Source organism: Pseudonaja textilis, chromosome Z, assembly GCF_049901715.1.
Source record: "Pseudonaja textilis isolate UNSWEBS1 chromosome Z, rPseTex1.2, whole genome shotgun sequence".
In the NCBI taxonomy this organism is placed as follows: Eukaryota; Metazoa; Chordata; class Lepidosauria; order Squamata; family Elapidae; genus Pseudonaja; species Pseudonaja textilis.
The window spans coordinates 37726483-37746033 of record NC_142008.1 but is presented as its reverse complement, the minus strand read 5'-3'; the positions used below and the strand labels follow the sequence as shown (position 1 = coordinate 37746033).

Sequence of the window (19551 nt, the reverse complement as noted above, 5' to 3'; positions counted from 1 at the left end):
TAATAAACACTAAACTCTTGAAATTGATTTAGAGAAGTGTCCTAGGTAGAGATCTAAGTATCACAGTATTATTTTTAACAGAAAGGGAATAGATATTTATCAATTTTTCAAATAATCTATTGTGGGAAGAGAAACTGCAGGGCAAAAGAGCCAAATAGAGACAGTAATGGCCATTTTTGGCATTATTTCAGATATAGCAGCATGTTTAATGTTTTGTTTCATTTGGGAGTTTGTATGCATCATTTTTGTTCATTGGTTAAAGCATCATGCTAAAACCTGAGAAACTTTGAATTCTAGTGTCACTTTAGGCACAAAGTTAGTTAGGTGACTTTGGGCCAAACACTATCTCTCAGCCCTAGAAAGGAGGCAAATATTGCAAAACTGCCAAGAAAACTGCAGACATATCCAGACAGTCTCTGAGAATTGGCTCAACTGAATGGAAATAAATAAATAAATATAATGTACATTCTTTGCAGGTACCAGCTGTTCTTTCTGCTCCACTAAGGCTGCATGCTTCAAATCCTAATTTATCTACATTAGATTATGGGGATGAAAAAATGTATTCAGATGGTTCTGAGGTGACATCAGAATTTTCTAAATTGCAAGAGGACTTGTGTCACATAGCTCACAAAGGTAATTGGAATTTGTCCCTAATAGAAAGATGATGAAAACAATTTGTGGGTTCATGAAAATGAAACTTGATGAACACTGCATGCAATTTATGAATACCGAATGTTGGACTGCTTTCGGAGACTACAAGAGGTATTTTATAAATATTTCCCTTCATTATCCCCACCCCACCCCCGGCCAAAAAAAAAAAAAGATTGGGAAGACAATCTCATATTGATCATTGTTCTGAATGTAAGGTTTTGGAATATTTTAACACATCAGATATTTGTAAAAATCTTTATCGAAACATGTAAGAGAAGGTTGCCTTAGGTTTACATGTACGGAGACTCCAAGTGGCTTGCTTAATTTCAGCTTTAGCATTGGTGATGTAAAAGGGTTGCTATGAGAGTAAGCTATTTTAATTAAAACAAAATAGGAAAAAATGTTGAGGGGCTCAACGTGACATTAGTCATTGATTTCTTTGCAAAATGAATAAAGCAGTAACTTAACCATTGTGCCAGCAAAGTTATTCCCATCTAAATTTATTTGAATTGTTTTTCAGGGACTTTTTTTTCTCCAAATGAGACAAGTATTTCTTTTATGTACAACTTTTAAGACATTAATCACAAGATTTGGGTTTGCTTGCTTGCTTAGTGTTCTTTGTTTTCAATGTGTAATGTTGAATAGTTCTACATTTTGACCTACAAATTGCATAATTTCTGTAATTTTTTTAAACTATTTTTGTAGTGTACTTTACCTTAAAGTCAGCTTTTAGTACGATTTCAACAGAAAGAGAGAAGCTGAAGCAAATGTTTGACCATGATTCAGCTGCATCTCCATCTGCTCAGATAATTGGACTGAAGAATGCCTTATCATCTGTAAGTTCCCACGTTAATTGGACTTGTGTTCAAAAACTTGTCTTATCAATTACATTAATTCTTCTTGGCTTGATTTTTGCCTTCATTTATTTGACTCAAAATGAATTGAGCTTTGATGTACCTTGTTTTCATTGGTTTCTATAGCCAGTTGCAAATTGTGATTTTTGCCAAGAGCTGACTAAGTGTGGTAAAAGCTTTTGGAGAAGGCACAATGTGTGTCCTTGTGCTGAACACACAGGCATCTATTTCATTCTTTGTAAAGTGGCACACTTAGTGTGAATAGGTTAATAGTCTTATCTCCAAGTAGTGGCTCTCATATTTCATTACAGAATTTAGTGAAATTAATGATAAAAATATATTTCCAGTGGCCAGGATAATCTGTGCTTGTTAATCTCTCTATTGTTGCTCAAACCATAACTTTGACTCCCAGATGGTAGACAAAGAGGATTGTGAGAGCATCTATCCACATTTTGAATTTATATGATAAAATATAAATTGATAGAATGAACTGGTTGTATCATTCTATCCACATTAGGGCAATCTGGGGTTTGCCTCCACCACCATTATTTTCATTCCCTAAGAAGAAACATCTTGAAAGCAGTCCCTGATAATTTGGCTAAATAAGGTGGAATAAAATCCCATTATTAACTTTGAGTTCATTGATATTTGAATGAAACCTAGCCACTAAGATAAATTTCAAAAAGTCAGCCTGCAGGACAATCCTTATGCAGTCACTTATCTGAGTCCCAAGTAAGATAAAATTGGCTTCGGACAACCTGCTTGTTTAGATTGTTGATGATTAGTGATTGGTATCATCAACAGCAGTCAATTTTGAAAGGGGAAAAATGTATCATGATATAAAACAAATGATCCATATATTTGATACTGAAACTGAAGGAAATTGGGATATGATAAATTGCCCTATGTACAGACTTTCCCAAATATAGTTCCAAGATTGGAAACATGGTGCAGAACAGAGTGATGGAATAAATCATAATACTTGTTACAGTGCTTCCCACATATAAATAATTGTACAATACTTTTAAAGGGATAAAGGCTTTTGTGAAGTTGTGGTGCAATATATCATTACTTATTTTGCTTATTTTAGAATGTATACTATATAAGAGTATGAAAAATAGTATTTTCCTTCTTCATTTTGAAGTAAGCTCTATTTTCATCTCTCTAGAATTCCTTTATTTTTCCCCATTCTTCCATATCCCATAAGCAAAGTCTGCCACATAATATTGTAAGATCAGGTTATGTTAATAATTTTAGAAGATGATTTTGTAAGTGTGAAAATAAAAAGCAATATTTAAACTGCAGATCAACAACTTTGGTGCTAAGATGTCAACAACTATAGAACGTTTAGAACTTTTGTGCAGAATGATCTATATATTAATAATTACTGTATCATCCCCATTCATTTAGCTCTTCAATATTTTACACCCTTCAGCTCGTAGTTGCTATATTCTCTAAAGAACAATAGTCCTGTTTTTTGCCTAGATCAGAGAATTAAAAAAATAGGCTGGAGCTAAAATATTCTAATAGTTTATTCGGCCTCTGGTGGATACACTCATTTCAGTTGCCCTTATTTCCCTTAACTTCTTCCTTGCCTCAGTCAACTGATTGTAGAAGGGCTCTTTTTCCAGGAGGTATCTCTTATCAGATCACATTTGACCTAATTTATTACAAATCAGAAATTAAAAATGTAATTTGAAGAAATTTTCTATTTCACTTTAGAGTCTGGAAATAGAATTTGTATTGTTTCATGTAAATGAAATGTAATGCTATTTTATGGGCTTGTGAGGCAATGGTTCACTACAGTACTTTTTTATTTGATTTTGTTTTCTGTTTTGCATTGCAGTATGCACAATATTTCATTTTATCAGTTGGTGATGCAAATCACCAAACAATTGTCCAACATTTGGCAGACATTTTGACCAATTAAAGTTAAGCAATTCAGGATATCCTAAAGAATTAGCTAAGAAAATGTAGATAGGAATAACCCTGCTAATTCTTTCTGAGAACCAAATACAGCTCATGAAATGTGGACATTTTTGCTGGATTGGACAGGAACAAAGGAGGCATAATATCTAGTTATGACACAAGTATGGATTGACCAAAAATGCTTTTAAATTCTTGAAGAAAAGCAAAATATAATAAAAATAACTTATAACAAAGCATAGAGACATGCCTAATTTTTACAAAAGTTGGGAAATGATGTATGTAGATTTCTTTTTGGATTTCATTCTATTTCCTCCTATGATTTCATGATGCATTATTAAAGCTTCTACCAAGGTACGCTATGACATTTTAATAATATTATTTATATGATTGAAGTTGTACACTGCTTAGTTAAAAGGGGTAAAACATGTTACGTATCCATCCAACTTAATGAAATAGTACAAGCCACATGTAGTACACTGGTGCCATTTCATTGCTCTTATAAGTAAAGCAAGAATAAATATTCAAAAGACAAAATGTAAATACTCTTAATTCAAACTGTACAAAAACTGGTATGTGGAATAGAAGTGAAATGGCAGATAAAAATTCATGGGTGTTTTTTGTTGTTGTTTAATAAAGAGCCACATGTACATATATATTTATATCAGTGTCAAGCAATAATCCAGGTTGTAAACATCATGTGATTGTGAAATTGAAGATAAACCATGTCATTTTAAATATTGATACATTTGGATGCTGGATTTATAGCTATACAGGAGTAGCCAGTCTTTATTTTCATCTAACATCTACTTAAATCATAAAGATGTAGCATGCTTTCAATCCATTCTGTTAATAAATAAACTGCTTTTCTATGTGTCTATGGATAGTCTCAATTCATCCAGGTTATCATCCAGGTGTAATGCTGTTAGAGAAGACAAGATAGCATTGGAGAAGGCTGGACCAAGAGATTCCCCCAAATTTATATTTGTGAGGAATAGAATGAAAGTAGGGTCTCTCCTGCAGCTCTTAATGGATGGACAAAAGATGTTAAGAGTAGGCAGTCTATAGATACCCAGTACAGGGGTTAATGTCAATGATGAAGACTTTCAAAAGTGATATCCACAGTAATACTTTGAATTGCACCTCTCTATAACTGCTCTGATAGCATCAAAGGCTGAATGAATTTGAGTGATTTTATCTTCCACACAGCTTCACAACCTAACCTCATTTAACAATAATAATTCTGAGTTGAATAGATCTCTCTGAATATCAAGTAGATTTCTAAGTCCCAAACTGGTATTCAGAAGTTGCTCCTGATTCTGGTTGGGATTTTTTTTTTTGTAATTATGAATTATAAACACTGATAATCTCATAATTTATCTAATATCACTTTAAGATTTCCAGGTCAGGGGCCACCACTATCACATGAAAATGAATTCTTTTGTTTGACAAAGTAATATATTTTCCTATTATTCAATATTATTAGTACGCTGTACTTTATATAATTATGACTGATAGAGAAAATGTGACCCCCAAATAGAGTGGATATGCTTGGATATTGGCAAGGAAAATACTTTCAGATTACCTACATCAATTTAGGTCCTTTGTTTATCCATATATCCTAGCAGGATTAAATTTGAAACTCCTTGTATTTTCTTCATTTTCTTACTTATTTAATAATGATATCAATTTATATGGTAGCAATTCTCGCTGGCAAACAGGTTTTAAATAAATTAAGAACAGAAACAAATGATAGACAAGAATATGTCTATCCATCTACTTGTCTATCATGCTACATTTAATACACATATTGACAGTGACATTCTGAATAATTAAAATTTTTCAAAACCATATTCATGGTAACTTGCTATTTAATGCATTCAAGCTTATTCCCAGATCAATAGATATAACATTGCAGTATCATTTCATTTGACATGAAAGACAATTAACAAATTCCCAAGTGGTTACTCATAGTTGTCTTAAAAACTGTATTCTGCTTGAAAAAATCATGCAACACCCACTTGCTAAGGAGACTTGTTTGATCTTGCCCTGATTAGTCATATAGAGATTAATGTCAGTTATTACCAAATGGGTGTGCATTTCCTGTCTTTTGCTTATGTTGTAGTTAAGTGGGTAATGCACCACACTGCTTCTATTATTGCACAGAAGCAAGCTTGGTGTGTATGTGTTGAACCTTCTTTCTTGAATCAGCTAGTGGTTTTCATACTCTTTGCTTAATAGAAGAGAAAAGTCATCTTGTGGTGGCATTTTCATCTAGCAGTGGTTATTTTATAACATAAAACAAAGCCAGAAGAATGTTTGCTGTCTTTGAAAGAAAGAGAAATAGATATTCACACATACCTGGTGCTGATGGCAGCATTCATTAAATGGAATGGGGAGGCATTTGGAAGATAATTACACATATACTTCATTAGTCATAATTTTTCTAGAAATTACATTCCCAAAATATAGTAAAAAAAAAAAAGCCAAGGATCTGTCAGGAATGAAACCTGCCATATACTTTTTTTAAAAAAAATGGAAAAATCAGTTATTATCCATAAATATTGAATAATCTCATTTAAAACCATTTCTGCTTTCATCTGTCACCTATGTATTCTTGGAAACTCTTAATAACTCTCAAGTGCATGTGATGTTAAATGTGAAATGTCAGGTGTGTGTTTTTCATTACAACCAGATTTAGACAAGGATGGTAGAACCTCAAAAAAAGATTAAACTTTTCTTTCATCTGTTCATTAAAAAGTAACTCATCTCTGGCTTCTGACTACATTAAAAAAACTATATCAATACTTTGATAAATTTAGTATTATGATAGAGAAATATTAAGCCTTTCATCTTTAGATGCTGGGGTCCTGTACCAAACCATTATTCCCCAATAAATTGCCAGTGTAGCATGCCACAGATTTAATACCATCTTCATTTACCTTCTCAAGATCATACTATTTGAAAATTTGCCATCATGGAGACTCTATAGCTCAAGTTCATCCCAGAGTTAACCTCATCTTTGCTTTCTGAGCTGTTGCTTTGCAAAAGTTGCCTTTCAGTTGCTCTATAGCTCTTACCATCTAAATATTACCCTTTCTTCTAGCGGGAAAAAAAGGAAAAATTATTTGGCCCCAAATACTCTTAGAATTCCATTTTGTCTTCTTTCTTTTTTTTTTATACCAGAGAGACAACTGTTTTGTAATTAGCTGAGACACTATGATGGCCCAAATGTACTTTATTTTTTCCAGGCCATAGCACAAAACACAGATCTTAAAGAACGGTTATGCAGAATACATGCCGAATCTATGCTCCTTGATTCAGCGGCTAATGCAAATTCGAGCCCTGATTTTGTGAAGGTGGGTATAGATTTCCTGTCTTTTTGCAATGCTCCTTGTTGCATCTCTCCTTCATTCAGTTGGTCATTGTCTTGCCCTAATGAATCTTCTCATCACATAGTATGGTCATCCAAACAATAACATCAGCTTTTGCCATTCTTTGTAGTGTTGCTGAACAGTTTGTATATTCCATGTTTTAGTTTTTTATATGTCAAATTCTTCTACACAACTTTTGCACTTCAAATAATTGTCAGAAACTAATTTGCCTTTGTAAACAGAACCTTTCGACTCAGTCTGGGGAAAAATAACACTGTAGAAAACCCGTCAAGAAAAGCATTGTTGTACATCAGTCCACTCAGATTGAAAAAAGGGGCTTCATTTGGGGGGGAGATAAGAAGTAAAAAAAAAAATTCAAGTTGAACTACAAAATGTTGTTATCAGTTGCCTAGTTTCCCTTTTCTTGCTGAATATGTTTCTGCCACTAATAACATTACCTAGAAACAGGATGGAAATGCATTTAATTAATTTAAACATTTAAATATAATAAGCCAACCAAACCTTATTTAAGCAGGTGCCCTCTAAATACATTGGGACAATTTTCAGAATTCCAAACCATAGGTTTGGAAGGACATCAGCTTAGGGAAGGCCAAGATAGAATGCATAACTTTGTAACAAGGGAGTAAGTGAGATTTTGAGGTAAGAAATAACATAGAGAGTACTATAATAACTGAGATTAAATGACATTTTAAGACAAATAAAAATAAATTTAACTTAGTCATGACAAATAGATAATATAGATGAGTTCCAGTCTCATATTTTGAAAGTATGCTTTGATTTGAACTGAGCAATTTGAGAGGTCAGATGTTAATGGATTATAGCTTATATTGCATTCTTATGAGATGTTCTCATGGCATTTACAACTATATGCAATGGAATTTCTCCTACTGTCTCATGAAGGCTATTGCTGTAATTGGAGACCAAGGACTTTTTTACATTGGTGGTATACAGAACACTTTCAGTTCATTTGCTGTAAGTTAGGTACACACTTCAGTTTTCCACATTTATATTATACCATTTTGTTTCTGTAGGCATTTCATTTTGTTTACACTAAAAGATCATCACACGTTTCTGTTTGCTATTATATATGTTGGGGAATAAACTGCATCCAGAATAATCTAGGGCTTCCCATACACCCTGATAAATCAGAACTCTGTTTTCATCTTGTGTAATAATTTAGAACTGGGAAACCTTTGGGGCTTCTTTTCTTAGGCTAAGGGATCTGCAGGAAACAAGGTAGTCAGTTATAATGTTAGAATGGGCAAGGAAGGAATTTCATTTTGTTTGTTTGAAGAAAAGCAATAGATTTTGAGAGTCTAAGGCAGAGGTGTCAAATTCAAGGTCCGCGGGCAAGATTAGGCCCACAGAGAGCTTAGATCTGGCCAAGGGGCTGCCCTGGAGACAGTAAAGGTCCGGCCCACAGTGCCATTGCCAGTGAAAACTGAGCTGGGGGTTCTTCTTTTCACTGTCAGAGGGCTGCAGGCCATCACGGCTGAAAACGGAGCTTGCAAGGGCTACGTTCACCCCCCAGGAGGCTGGAGAGGGCACACACAGGAGGCTATCACAGCCAAAATGGAGCATGGAAGCCATTTTTTCTGGGGTTTCAGGTGCCCCAACATGAGTGATGTCAAGGTGGACATGCCCACCCTGATCGCATCCCCCAGCCCCCCCACAAGGTCAAATACGATCCTGATGCATCCCTCAATGATATCGAGTTTGACACTCCTGGTCTAAGGCATACATTTTCCAAAATGGGAAACCTCTGGTTTGAGACAACGAGGGTTAAAGGGATGTTTTGATGCCTTTACAATATTTAAAACATTTATTTTTACTATGAAAATGAAAATGTTCAGCCCCAACCACTACAGCAGGGGATTCTAGTATTGTAATGAGATGTTGCATGTTGCTTATCCTGATTAAATTCAAAATGCCAATCCTGCTTTTGAATGGTGGCGCATACATCATCTCTGCACAAATAGGGTGTCTGGAAATGTTTTCCTTAAGAAAAGGAAACACATCACTGAAAAGGGCAACAGAGGGAACAGATTTGCATATATGGTGATTTATATTTGCAAATCCTGACTTAGAAATTATGATTAATTCTTTCTGGTATTAACAACATACTGGGAAAAACGTTGAACAGGTGTGAGGTGTGCCTTATCCACTCAGCTGGTTGGGTGCTATTGTTGAGAGCAGTGTCAAGGTTCATACAGTGGTGGGATGCTGCCAACATAACAACCAGTTTGCTAATCACGTGCTTCATGCATGCACAGCCTTCAAAAATACTTACATTTGATGTTACTTCAGGGAATTAACAGCACGAATCAGCTGAGCAGATCTAGATGAGTACAGCGCAGGGGCGTATGGGCCCACATGATCGTCAGAGTCAGAGGTTCAGAGCCAGGTGATCATCGGAGCAAGGGGTTCATCCGAACCAGAAGAATCCCACCCCTGGGTTCATACTATTTCCTTTCTATTTTTATTTACTTACATTACTTTGTAAGTAATGTAATGAATGTAATTATTCATAAGCACTTGTGAAATGGGAAAGGTGAGAAAAAAACTGAGATCATTAGGTTGGTTCTGTTAACATTTTCCTTTTCATTATATATCTTACTAAGTTATTTAATTTTCCAGTCCTCCTCCTGTTTGCCTCTCTCGCTCTGTGGAGCCTTTATAGGCCACTCCAAACTACTGACTTCTTGTGGTTCGCTGGCAGCCGGTGCAGGCAGCAGCGGAATTGGACAGTGGAGAAGAACGGGGACCAGTCAGGAAGTTTGAAGGACTCGGACAAGGGTCCTTCATCTGATGCAGAGATGGGGCCAGGACCATCAGGGAGTGGGGGGCTGCCTTAGGAGCCTTTGGAGTCTAGCAGCAGTGAGGCAGAGGACCCAGGGGAGCCTGTTCCTAGTGTGCATATGCGCAGAGCTGCTAGAAGGCAAGGGCAGCTAAAATAAAAGGGGCGACTCAGGACTAAGTCTGGGAGGTGATTGCCCCTCCCATAAGGTATTAAGGTCAGGCCAAGATGACGATACCTTTTTAGGAAGCAAAGTAGTTTGATCGGTTCAGAGTCATTCTGGAAGCTCTTTGTACTTCGGTTGGGGTTTTTTTGTACTTTGATTGGTTTCTTTTCCAGTTCATTTAATACTTCTATTTTTGGCAGCACTTCATAGAACTGAAAGATGTATGCTTATCTCAGGGGACTGTTTGAGATTAATTCCGGCTGGGAATGAAAATAATTCCCAGCATTGCAATAAAATAACTCTTGTTTTTAAAAGACGTGTGCGTAATTATGGTTTGGAAGCCTTGGTCAGAACATGACTTCTCAAATACATAATTTAGGATTAAAAGCAGATATTAAATATTTAAAACTAAAACCATACAGTAGGTCTTAATATATAATAATCTTATTGATACCATCTAAGAATTTATAGTTACAAACACACAAACTAACAAGCAATAGAGATAAGTATGTGGTTATTTTGTATTATGGGTTAATCCAATTTTCCAGTTGCCTGTGACTGCTGATTTTATCTCTCCCTTTCTATCAGAGAAAAAGATATGAGATTTTAAAAATTGCTAAATCCAAACTTTATGCTTTACAGATTCCTTGAATGTCAATTGTTTTTGCTGGGGGAATTGGGGATTGGGGCCAGGAATCAGAAAGCCAAGACCAACAAGCTGAATACCTTGCTTTTGTGATCACAGAAGCCTTCAAAATTTGAAACATAGCAAATGAAAACGTCAAATAAAAGTAGCATGTTTATGAAAAAAGATACAATTATTTATGTTTACAAAAATGAACTGGGTGAGGGAATGTGGTAGTTTCATTCCTGTTGCTTTTGGTGACAAATCTTTTACTGCACAGAGATCCTGGGTCATTCAAAAAATGTAGAAATTAACAAAGATGTGCTGTTTGATACAAAAAATTGAACATTTTTTAACTGGGCACATGAGGTCGCAAAACAAAGGAAAAATATCTTTAGGCTTCTTTATGTCAATAACTATATCAATTTAAGTATTACGAGAAACTATTTTGTGATGAAAAACATCAGATAGAAATAAATTAATACCTGTCTCACTATTTTTCTTTTGCTGAATCCAAATTCTTCACAATCTTGAGAGGTTTTGAGTATGCAGAAATGGACTAATTTCTGAAATCCTCAAGTGATAACTATTGTAGCAATGGCATTGTAAGGCAATGCAAAGATTGAGATGAGAGGACAGAAAATAATTGGTCATTATATCCAGCATTTCTATTTGACCTTGTCAGTTTTTTTACTGCCCCTGTCCTTTTATATTGTATGTGTTAGCTTCTTACAATGCACTGTACTTCACAATTCTGTTTTGTTTTGCTGCTAATTTGCTGCTAGATAGGCTTTTTGACTTTCCATCCAACCAGGATTTTGCCACCTCTTTGCCTTAACCTCTATCTATCCATCACTGCTTGTAGTGATGTTGATAGATCATTTGTTCCATTTTGTGTGAAAACACATAGCTAGTGTTAGTTCCTTAAAAAGGCTTAGAATGGTTTGTACAAGCAAAGTAAAACACCCATCTACCTTTCCTGACTCAGACAATGGAAGTTCCTAGCTTTGCAAATCTGCTCTGTATGCATCATTATCCAGCTCACTATACCTTTTCTCTTTCCCTTGGGAGTATTACTTTGAGGCTAAATGTTTGCTCACCCTTCCATCATGGGTGGGCAAATCTACATCATTCCTGTGTTATATATAGGAAAAAGCACCATTGTATTTCAGAAAATAGTATTTTAGTAGAAACATAGGAAGCTTCTGCAATTATTATATACATGCTTAGCTGACGATGTCAGCCTCACAGTAATCTTTGTATTAAAATCAACACATTTACCGACATGTTTGTAATCTGTAACTATTAGTATCGGGGGTGGGGGTTAGTTAAGGAGTTCTTGGCTTTCACTCTGAAATTCAGCTTTAACTGCCACTAGAAGGTGAGGTATTTAAGAAAAGTGTTAGACATATAAAATTCTTATGGTTCCATGTTTTCCTTCCTAAGGTAATTTGAGTAGGCATTCTTCAATAGGGTTGATCAAGCAAGCTTTTATACCGGTAGTCCTTGACTTATAACCATTTGTTTATTGAACTTTCAAAGTTGCAACATTTTTAAAAAGTGACTTATGACCATTTGCAGATTTACAGCAGTTACAGTGTCCCCACACTTAAGAAGTGTGGCAAAACTCAATAACTGTTTTGTTTAGGAACAAAAAAATTAAGCTCAATTGTGGTCATACGTCAAAGGCTACCCGTATAGCCACATGTATTTTAAAGAATATATGTTCTCTGCTGTAGTGCCTGACCTCTGGGATAGCATATCCCAGATACCCCAATATGTTGTTCCAAATAGTGTTGAAAGCCAGGCTGTAAGAAGACTGGGGTATGAGCTCTTGTAAAACATTTTATTCTGTTTGATATGGCTTTTCTGATTCTCTTTTTCATTGTTTTAACAGTTTACTATGTAAATGGCCCAGAATCAGTTGTAGTCAGACATTCTTTTAAATCTATTTTAATAATAAATAAACTATTGCTCATGACTGTTTTTAAATCTTTTTTTTTTTTTTGCAGGAAAGTTCTGAACATCAAAACAGGAGTCTAGTTCACCAAATATCCAACGAAAGCAGACTATCAATAACAGATTCACTCACTGAATTTTTTGATGCACAGGAAGTTCTGCTGTCTGCCAGTTCTTCAGAAAATGAGGTCTGGAAAGCAGTTCAGAAACACTGGATTTGTTTCAAAATCATGTAACCTTTATTATCTTTGCAATCTCAGTGTGACACTATGCACATTATTTCAGCACACAAAACTTACTTACTGGTACTTTCTGAAGTATTTTTAAGCGAAAGGGACTGAAAGAATGAATACAAGAAGTACTGCTCAAGTGAAGATATTGCTGTGCTTTTCTTAGGAAGAAATATTTAATTAACCCAAATTTGAATATTATTTCCATTTGGAAGTGGCCATATAGCAGGATTTTCCATAATGTGGAAATTATATTCAAGCTTACTTTAGTCTTATCCATTCTTCAGGCTAACAGTTGCTTATATAAGAATTTTAATGTTGCAGTATCCATTTCAAACTTGATGTATTTTTATTTCCTTTACACAAAAGTGGCATTATGTGAAAAGGGATTTTTTTTCCTGCTTCATTATCAAAATAAAAGAATGTTTCCTTCCTCCCCAGGTGTCTGATGATGATTCATATGCCAGTGATATAAGTGATAATATTTCCGAAGACAACCTAAGTAATGACATAGAGAATGAAAGGCAAACACTTGGTGGGCATCTTTATTTCTGCTCTCTGATTTGTTTTTAATTTTGAACTACCAATAATTAGTAACCTAGAAATATGCCTATTAAGTTCAGGCTTTCATTTTAAATAATTGCTTTCTGCAGTTCTGATATTATGTACAGTGATATCCAAAGAAGGAATAACTCACATTTTAATGTGTAGTCTTTTAGTTTTCTCTTCTACCTTTGATTATGTTTTATATCAAGGGTCTTCAAACTTGGCATGTTTAAGACTTGTGGACTTCAATTTCCAGAATTTCTGAGCCAAGATGACTGGAGGAGGAATTCTGGGAGTAGAAGTCCACAAGTCTTAAAGCTGTCGTGTTTGAAGACCCCTGTTCTATGTTCTTTCTCCCTTACACACCATTTCCCTATGTTGCATCTTGTATAATTTATGACTTGGGGAAAAAGTTTCCATTCCTGTGCAGGAATGGAATCCAAGTCATTCCCCATATCTTGCAGTGTATAAATAACCAAGTTGTGGCAAAATATTTTAAATGATTTAAGTGATTTTACTGAGCCTATTCTCTCAAATGATGTCCAACAGAAACTGCATAGGAGAGGCCTGATCCTAAAGTTATGTGCAGTAGCCCCCCCCCCCCTCACCACTATCTACAATATAGGTTTCTTCCATCCAGATATCTTGTTCTGCCTACTGGAGGTACTCTTATTTATTTATTTTCATGAAGAAAGTGTAGAACTAAGGAAATGCTCCAAAATTATCAAAAAATGAGCCTTAAACATGCTTTACTTTTTATTAAGAATTTTCTATAGGAATCCTCATTGTGTAGGAATGGCAAGTGATGATATTCTACTTTATTATTAATGACCCATATTTTGTGTTTTCAGTCTGGGAATCTAAAATCTAATTAAAATAAAATGTGTTAAGATTTATATAATATAAAATGCAGATTTTAGCAAACAGATTTAAACATAATTATAGGGATAGATAAAGATTATCTTGTTTTTTTGTGCTTTTTTCTCTTTAAAATCACCCTAAGCATTATCATATGGAAGGAATGGAAAAAGTCCATTTATGTAAATAAGACCCTTTAAAAAAATCTGCGTGGGAGGGGTATACACAAATGGGATGGTTGTATATATAGATAGCTATGTAAATGAATAAGAGAATTCTTATATGTATTAGATACGTAGTTGGTATTGCTCACCAATTGCATGAACTCTTTGGAAAGTTACCCGGAAGAGAATGAAAGTGACTGACTAAAACAGATTCTATCTCAGATTCTATCTCTATCTCTGTTGGAAGCCAGGAAGCCCAGAGTTACTAAATGTTGGGTTGTCCCTGATCAAATCTCCATGGTTCAGCACAATATTCTTCTCAAAACTATATATAACTGTATCTTCTATTCTGAGAAGTTTGGAAGAAATTATAGAACCAATATAATATATAAAAAGAATGTTAACCAAACAGAATGAATTTTGAAAAATGTTAAATTGCCAAACTTAAACCTAACATCTGTCTTCAAGATTGTGTCCCAGATGGTATTATGGAATGCCATTCAAGGCGGAGGACACGTCTACCAGCCCCGTGCCCCAATACAAGTAACATCAGCCTCTGGAACATTCTACGGAATAATATAGGAAAAGATCTCTCCAAGGTGTCCATGCCTGTTGGGCTGAATGAACCTTTGAACACTTTGCAGAAGCTATGTGAGGAACTGGAATATAGTGAATTGTTGGATAAGGCAGCATTTACACCTAATCCCTTTGAAAGGATGGTAAGGAGAAATATGCTATGCTGAAAATGAGAAAATTATTTACTTACTTTATATTAAATTATATTACATTACAAATTATATTACAACTTTATTTGTTTACTGGACATCCATCTTATATAACATACTTTTCATAATAGCACACAGAACAGCAATACACAGAAAAATAAAAACATTTCAAACAACCAAGGTGCCATAACACTCCTATTACAAATATACTTGTTCTGGGCTCAACAGATGAAGACCAAGGTCATCTTCAGGAAGGTCATGGAAAACCAATACACATATTTCTATTGAATTTTTAAAGAAACTTAATAGTCAACTTGATTATTAAAATCAAACTTAGCTATGTGCTGGAATTTCAGAGTCAAATAGAAATAAAATTTCAAAATGGATCTTGACTGACTTCAATATACTTACCTGTCAATCCTTCTCATTACACTGAGAACAATGAAAATAGTTGGTCAAATATTATTCCATGAAAGCTGGTTCATACAAAACCTACCTATAGTTTTTTTTTTCACATATGTCCATCAAAATAATGGTCATATGTGGGAAAATAATGTTCTTAGAAAGATTGCAATTATTGCCCCTTCAGCTAGGAAAAGAAGTATTTCATCACTGCTCATAGATGCAACTCAAAGAAGGAAAACGTGAAAGTATAACTGCATTCAAGAACATATTAGCTTATAGGAGGTATGGACCTTGGATGTCAATGTGATATTAAAATGTCATTTAAAAAATTAAACAACATTAAGAAAAATCTGCATACCTTTCCATAATCTACTTAATGTTACCAATTGTGTTCTTAGGTTTATGTGGCTGCTTTTGCAGTGTCTGCCTATGCATCTAGCTACTACAGAGCTGGAAGCAAGCCATTCAATCCTGTGCTTGGAGAAACCTATGAATGTATCTGTGAAGATAAGGGTTTCCAATTTTTTTCTGAACAGGTAATGCAATTTTATCAAGACACGGTTTGGAAAAACTTCTAATAATCTAGTTACATGCTTTCTTGGATAACCTATATTGGACAACTACCAATTTTATTTTCTCATTTCCCTTCATGTTCCTACAACTTAAATTCAGACTTGCAAAAATCATAACATAGTGTAGTTACACAATAGGATAGACAAAATCTTGGCTCTCAAAGTCTTGCCAGTTTGTAGTATCTGTTGGAGAGCCAATGTTAATTATATAAAAATGGAGCATAGCATTTTTTGACTCAGAGAGTCTGCAGTTCATGAAATTATTGTTGTGGGTCAAGAGAGTTATGAAGACAGCAAGACAGCAAGAGAATTTTGAGGAAAGTTGGAAGAAGTGAAAATGTTACTAATTCTGGTTTGTTACATTCTCCAAAAGTTTTTTGCTTTTTGCAGCCAAACAAAGAAGCAAAACCAAAACGCAAAGATATTTTGGGATTTGCTCTTTTCCCCCTTCCCTATCTGAGTTATAATGAGAACAAAGTTTCTCTAGTTTCTACAACCTTAAGAGTTGCTGGTAGGACACACTCTATATGTAGCTCTTACATGAACATATTTTTCCTAACAGGAAATAATTATTCCCATCCCATAGCAAGCTGCTTAAATGCTAAATATTTCATATGAGATTTGCCCTCCAGGTATCCTACTATGTAAAGCGATCCAACAGAGAGCGGAGAGTGTCCTTTATGGTTTTGAAACCATGTACAGTAGAATTTTGTAGTCAAGCAGGCTTGTTTTTTATCAACCAATTGCTTTTTTACATCTAGAACATTTTTAATTGCTCTAATTTTTTTAACATGACAGGGTTGTGTTAGTTTCTGAGTAATTATTTTTAGAAACAAAATTCCATTCCAGATGTTTGATGTTTATTGTTGTTATTCTGAACTATCCTATGAAGATTTGTACTGAAGAGTGCCGTATATTTTGGAATTGATTCTGAAAAAGTGGGAAGTTGCAGGAATGTGAATCTAATAGTCATAAGGAAGAGACAGAGCTGCTTTATAGACAGGAGCAGCCTTTAAGTCTCACCATGTTCCAAAGCACTATTCAGTCTTCATCTATATAATTTTAGAAAATGATAAGTTCATTTGAACTTATTGCCAAGCCAGCCTTGGCTTTTTTATAGCATTTCACAGAATGGTTTAAAACATGTAATTTCAGTCCATTTGGAGAATGAAGTCTCACAATCCACATTTTGAAGTGTAAAACTGATGGAGTTTTTTTGTGCAAGAGGCAACCTACCCTAGATGTGGGGAAGGTGGGAAAGAAATATTTTGAACAGATTTTATCTGAAATGGCTTACTTGAAAAGTCTACTTGGAATGAACGACTCTGTTTTTCAATATTATGTGTTTGTACCCCTGAATAGCATTGAAGATGCTTTATGAAATCCATGAAGTCTTGCTCCTCAAGTCTGTCTGATATGTGGAGCTAACTTTCATGTATCTTTGTAGTATTTGCTGACTTGAAATTTAAAGTTTGTTACAATATTAATATCAATATTAATATTTCTTCAAACAATTATTTAGCATTAATTCTTGAAATTAGATCTGTTTATATTCCCATGTAAATATCGATTTTTTTAAAAAAAAATCAGTAAATTTGCTTAGAAAAGAGAAAAAAATGAAAACCTGGAAATTTTATGAAGACACTTTCTGGCATTTTAATGATTGTACATAAAGGATGCAACATATCCAACTGGGTCCATAAACTCAGCTGCCAAGAGGAAATTGTTTGCATAAAAGGAACTAGAAAAATCTTATTGCTGGAAAAGTTTGTAAAAATAAGTTTGAGAACAATATGTATTTGCTTTAACAAAAAATAGACCCTTTTCCCAAAGTCCATGACTTATTCAGTACTTTGTAACATGGTTTTATACAAATCTTAGAATATTTGAGTATAAATCTTAGCTGTATTTTTTCATTTGTTTTATTTTCCAAACTTACATTTTCCTACAGCTTGGATGTTATTTAATACAGATCTTTTTAATTCACAATTCACCTAATATATACTTTTATATAAAAAATTCAAACATGGTTTCTAGCAAGTCAAATCAAAATTCATTATAGTCTTCTTTTGTTTCGTGGCCCTTTTTCTTCTATCATTTCGCTGAATCCTTACCTGTTTTATTCGGAAGAAAACATATCAAACTTTAATTTCCATTATTTGTTTAAATTTTTTAGCACTACTTTATTAATGGTTGGTTTTTATTTTAATAGCTCCCTCTTGTGGGGTATCTTTTCTTCAAAGAAACACAAAGCCATTTCAAAAATAAATATGCGAACAGAAAGTAAATTTAATTGTAACCTTACCTTCCTTTCTTGTTAGGTCAGTCATCACCCAGCTATATCTGCATGTCATGCTGAATCTGATAACTTTATATTTTGGCAAGGTAACTCATTAATTTATATCATCAATTTTTGGAATGCAAGAACAAAGGAGAAAGATGTTTGGGTGGTATTATAATAATTTGAATAATAACCCAACTTTCTATTGAGATTTAGAATGCAGTTTTCCCCCATAACCGTGGAACCTGTTTTGGGATCAGCATGGAAACCTTTAGAAGTGTGATGGAAGTTTCTGAGAAAATAACATTTGCTGTCATGTACCACCCTCCACAAGGAGAATGTCCAAGGAGTTCCAATGTATTCAGCAATGTTACTTTGAAGTCAGATTAGTTTAGGGAAGCAATCTAAGTAAATACATTTGCCCTAGTTGTCATTTCTATATTTTTTAATCCTATTAGTGATGTTGCTTATTTTATTGATAGTAAATTTGAATGGGATTTTGCACTTTCAGTTTTTACTTGCATTGTAAAATACTGTGACTCAATTTAATAGTATACAGCTTAGAACATAATGAACAAATGTTATTGTCAACAGGATGAATCCCTTCATGTTTCCATAATAGTTACATCTATGTTCAGCTCTTCTGAAAACATAAAAATTGGATGTTACCTTATTATGGTTTTGCATGTTTAACAGCACTGTTGTAACCTTAAAGGTTGGATGTTATGATATGATTTTGATAATTTAGGGCTTATAAACTGATCAAAAAAGCTTAACTAAAGACAGAGTGCCATCAAATATTAAGGATTTGTTTAATTTTGTTGTTTATTATATTTGTTTAATTTCAGATATCAGATGGAAAAATAAATTCTGGGGAAAATCCATTGAAATAGTACCAATTGGCACAACACATGTAATTTTGCCAGGGTAAGTTCTCCAGTAGCAAGCATGACAGTTGGATTGCTAGCAAGATCACATTTTACAACTCAGTTGTTTTTAAGCCTCATTTGTTCACTTTCTTTGGTTTAATAAAATATAAGTTATAGAGATTGAATTTTCCACATAGATTTTCTCATGTTAATAAAATAATCTTTTCTGTGACTTGTTTTCTATTAAACAGTTAATGTGAGCTAATTTTGTGACATTTAAATTTTAATTTTTTTTTTCAATTTAGCATTTACTTAAAAACCTATATTCTTGATTGCACAGCCTTATTATAATTGCTTTATGGAGAATTAGTGAAAGAGAAGTATTTTAAAGAACTTTGATTTAGCTGCTTTTTTAGTTCAGCAAGTCAGTATTTAGGAAGTCAGTATTTTTCTCTCGGGAATATTGAATGGTTGGTCACATTGTGCAAAGCCATAATTTGTGTAACCATTTGTTTGTTTGCTTGTTTA

General features: G+C 34.2%; 2 protein-coding genes across 14 annotated transcripts in view; one reads left to right on the top strand and one right to left on the bottom strand.

The window, feature by feature from the left end:
- Positions 1-19551, bottom strand: part of PALS2 (protein associated with LIN7 2, MAGUK p55 family member) — a 240270-nt gene that overhangs the window by 107999 nt on the left and 112720 nt on the right. The window lies entirely within an intron of this gene.
- The window catches only part of OSBPL3 (oxysterol binding protein like 3), a 115415-nt gene that overhangs the window by 81312 nt on the left and 14552 nt on the right, over positions 1-19551 (top strand). For 9 of the 13 annotated variants that reach the window (XM_087915299.1, XM_026706417.2, XM_087915295.1 and 6 more), the window contains 9 exons: positions 477-633; positions 1357-1487; positions 6683-6790; positions 12427-12561; positions 13045-13138; positions 14640-14890; positions 15700-15837; positions 18195-18258; positions 19003-19081. In XM_087915299.1, the coding sequence (XP_087771425.1) occupies positions 477-633; positions 1357-1487; positions 6683-6790; positions 12427-12561; positions 13045-13138; positions 14640-14890; positions 15700-15837; positions 18195-18258; positions 19003-19081 (1157 nt within the window). The remainder of the gene's footprint in view (positions 1-476; positions 634-1356; positions 1488-6682; positions 6791-12426; positions 12562-13044; positions 13139-14639; positions 14891-15699; positions 15838-18194; positions 18259-19002; positions 19082-19551) is intronic. The other 4 variants (XM_087915301.1, XM_087915300.1, XM_026706425.2 and 1 more) reach the window with 1 other exon arrangement.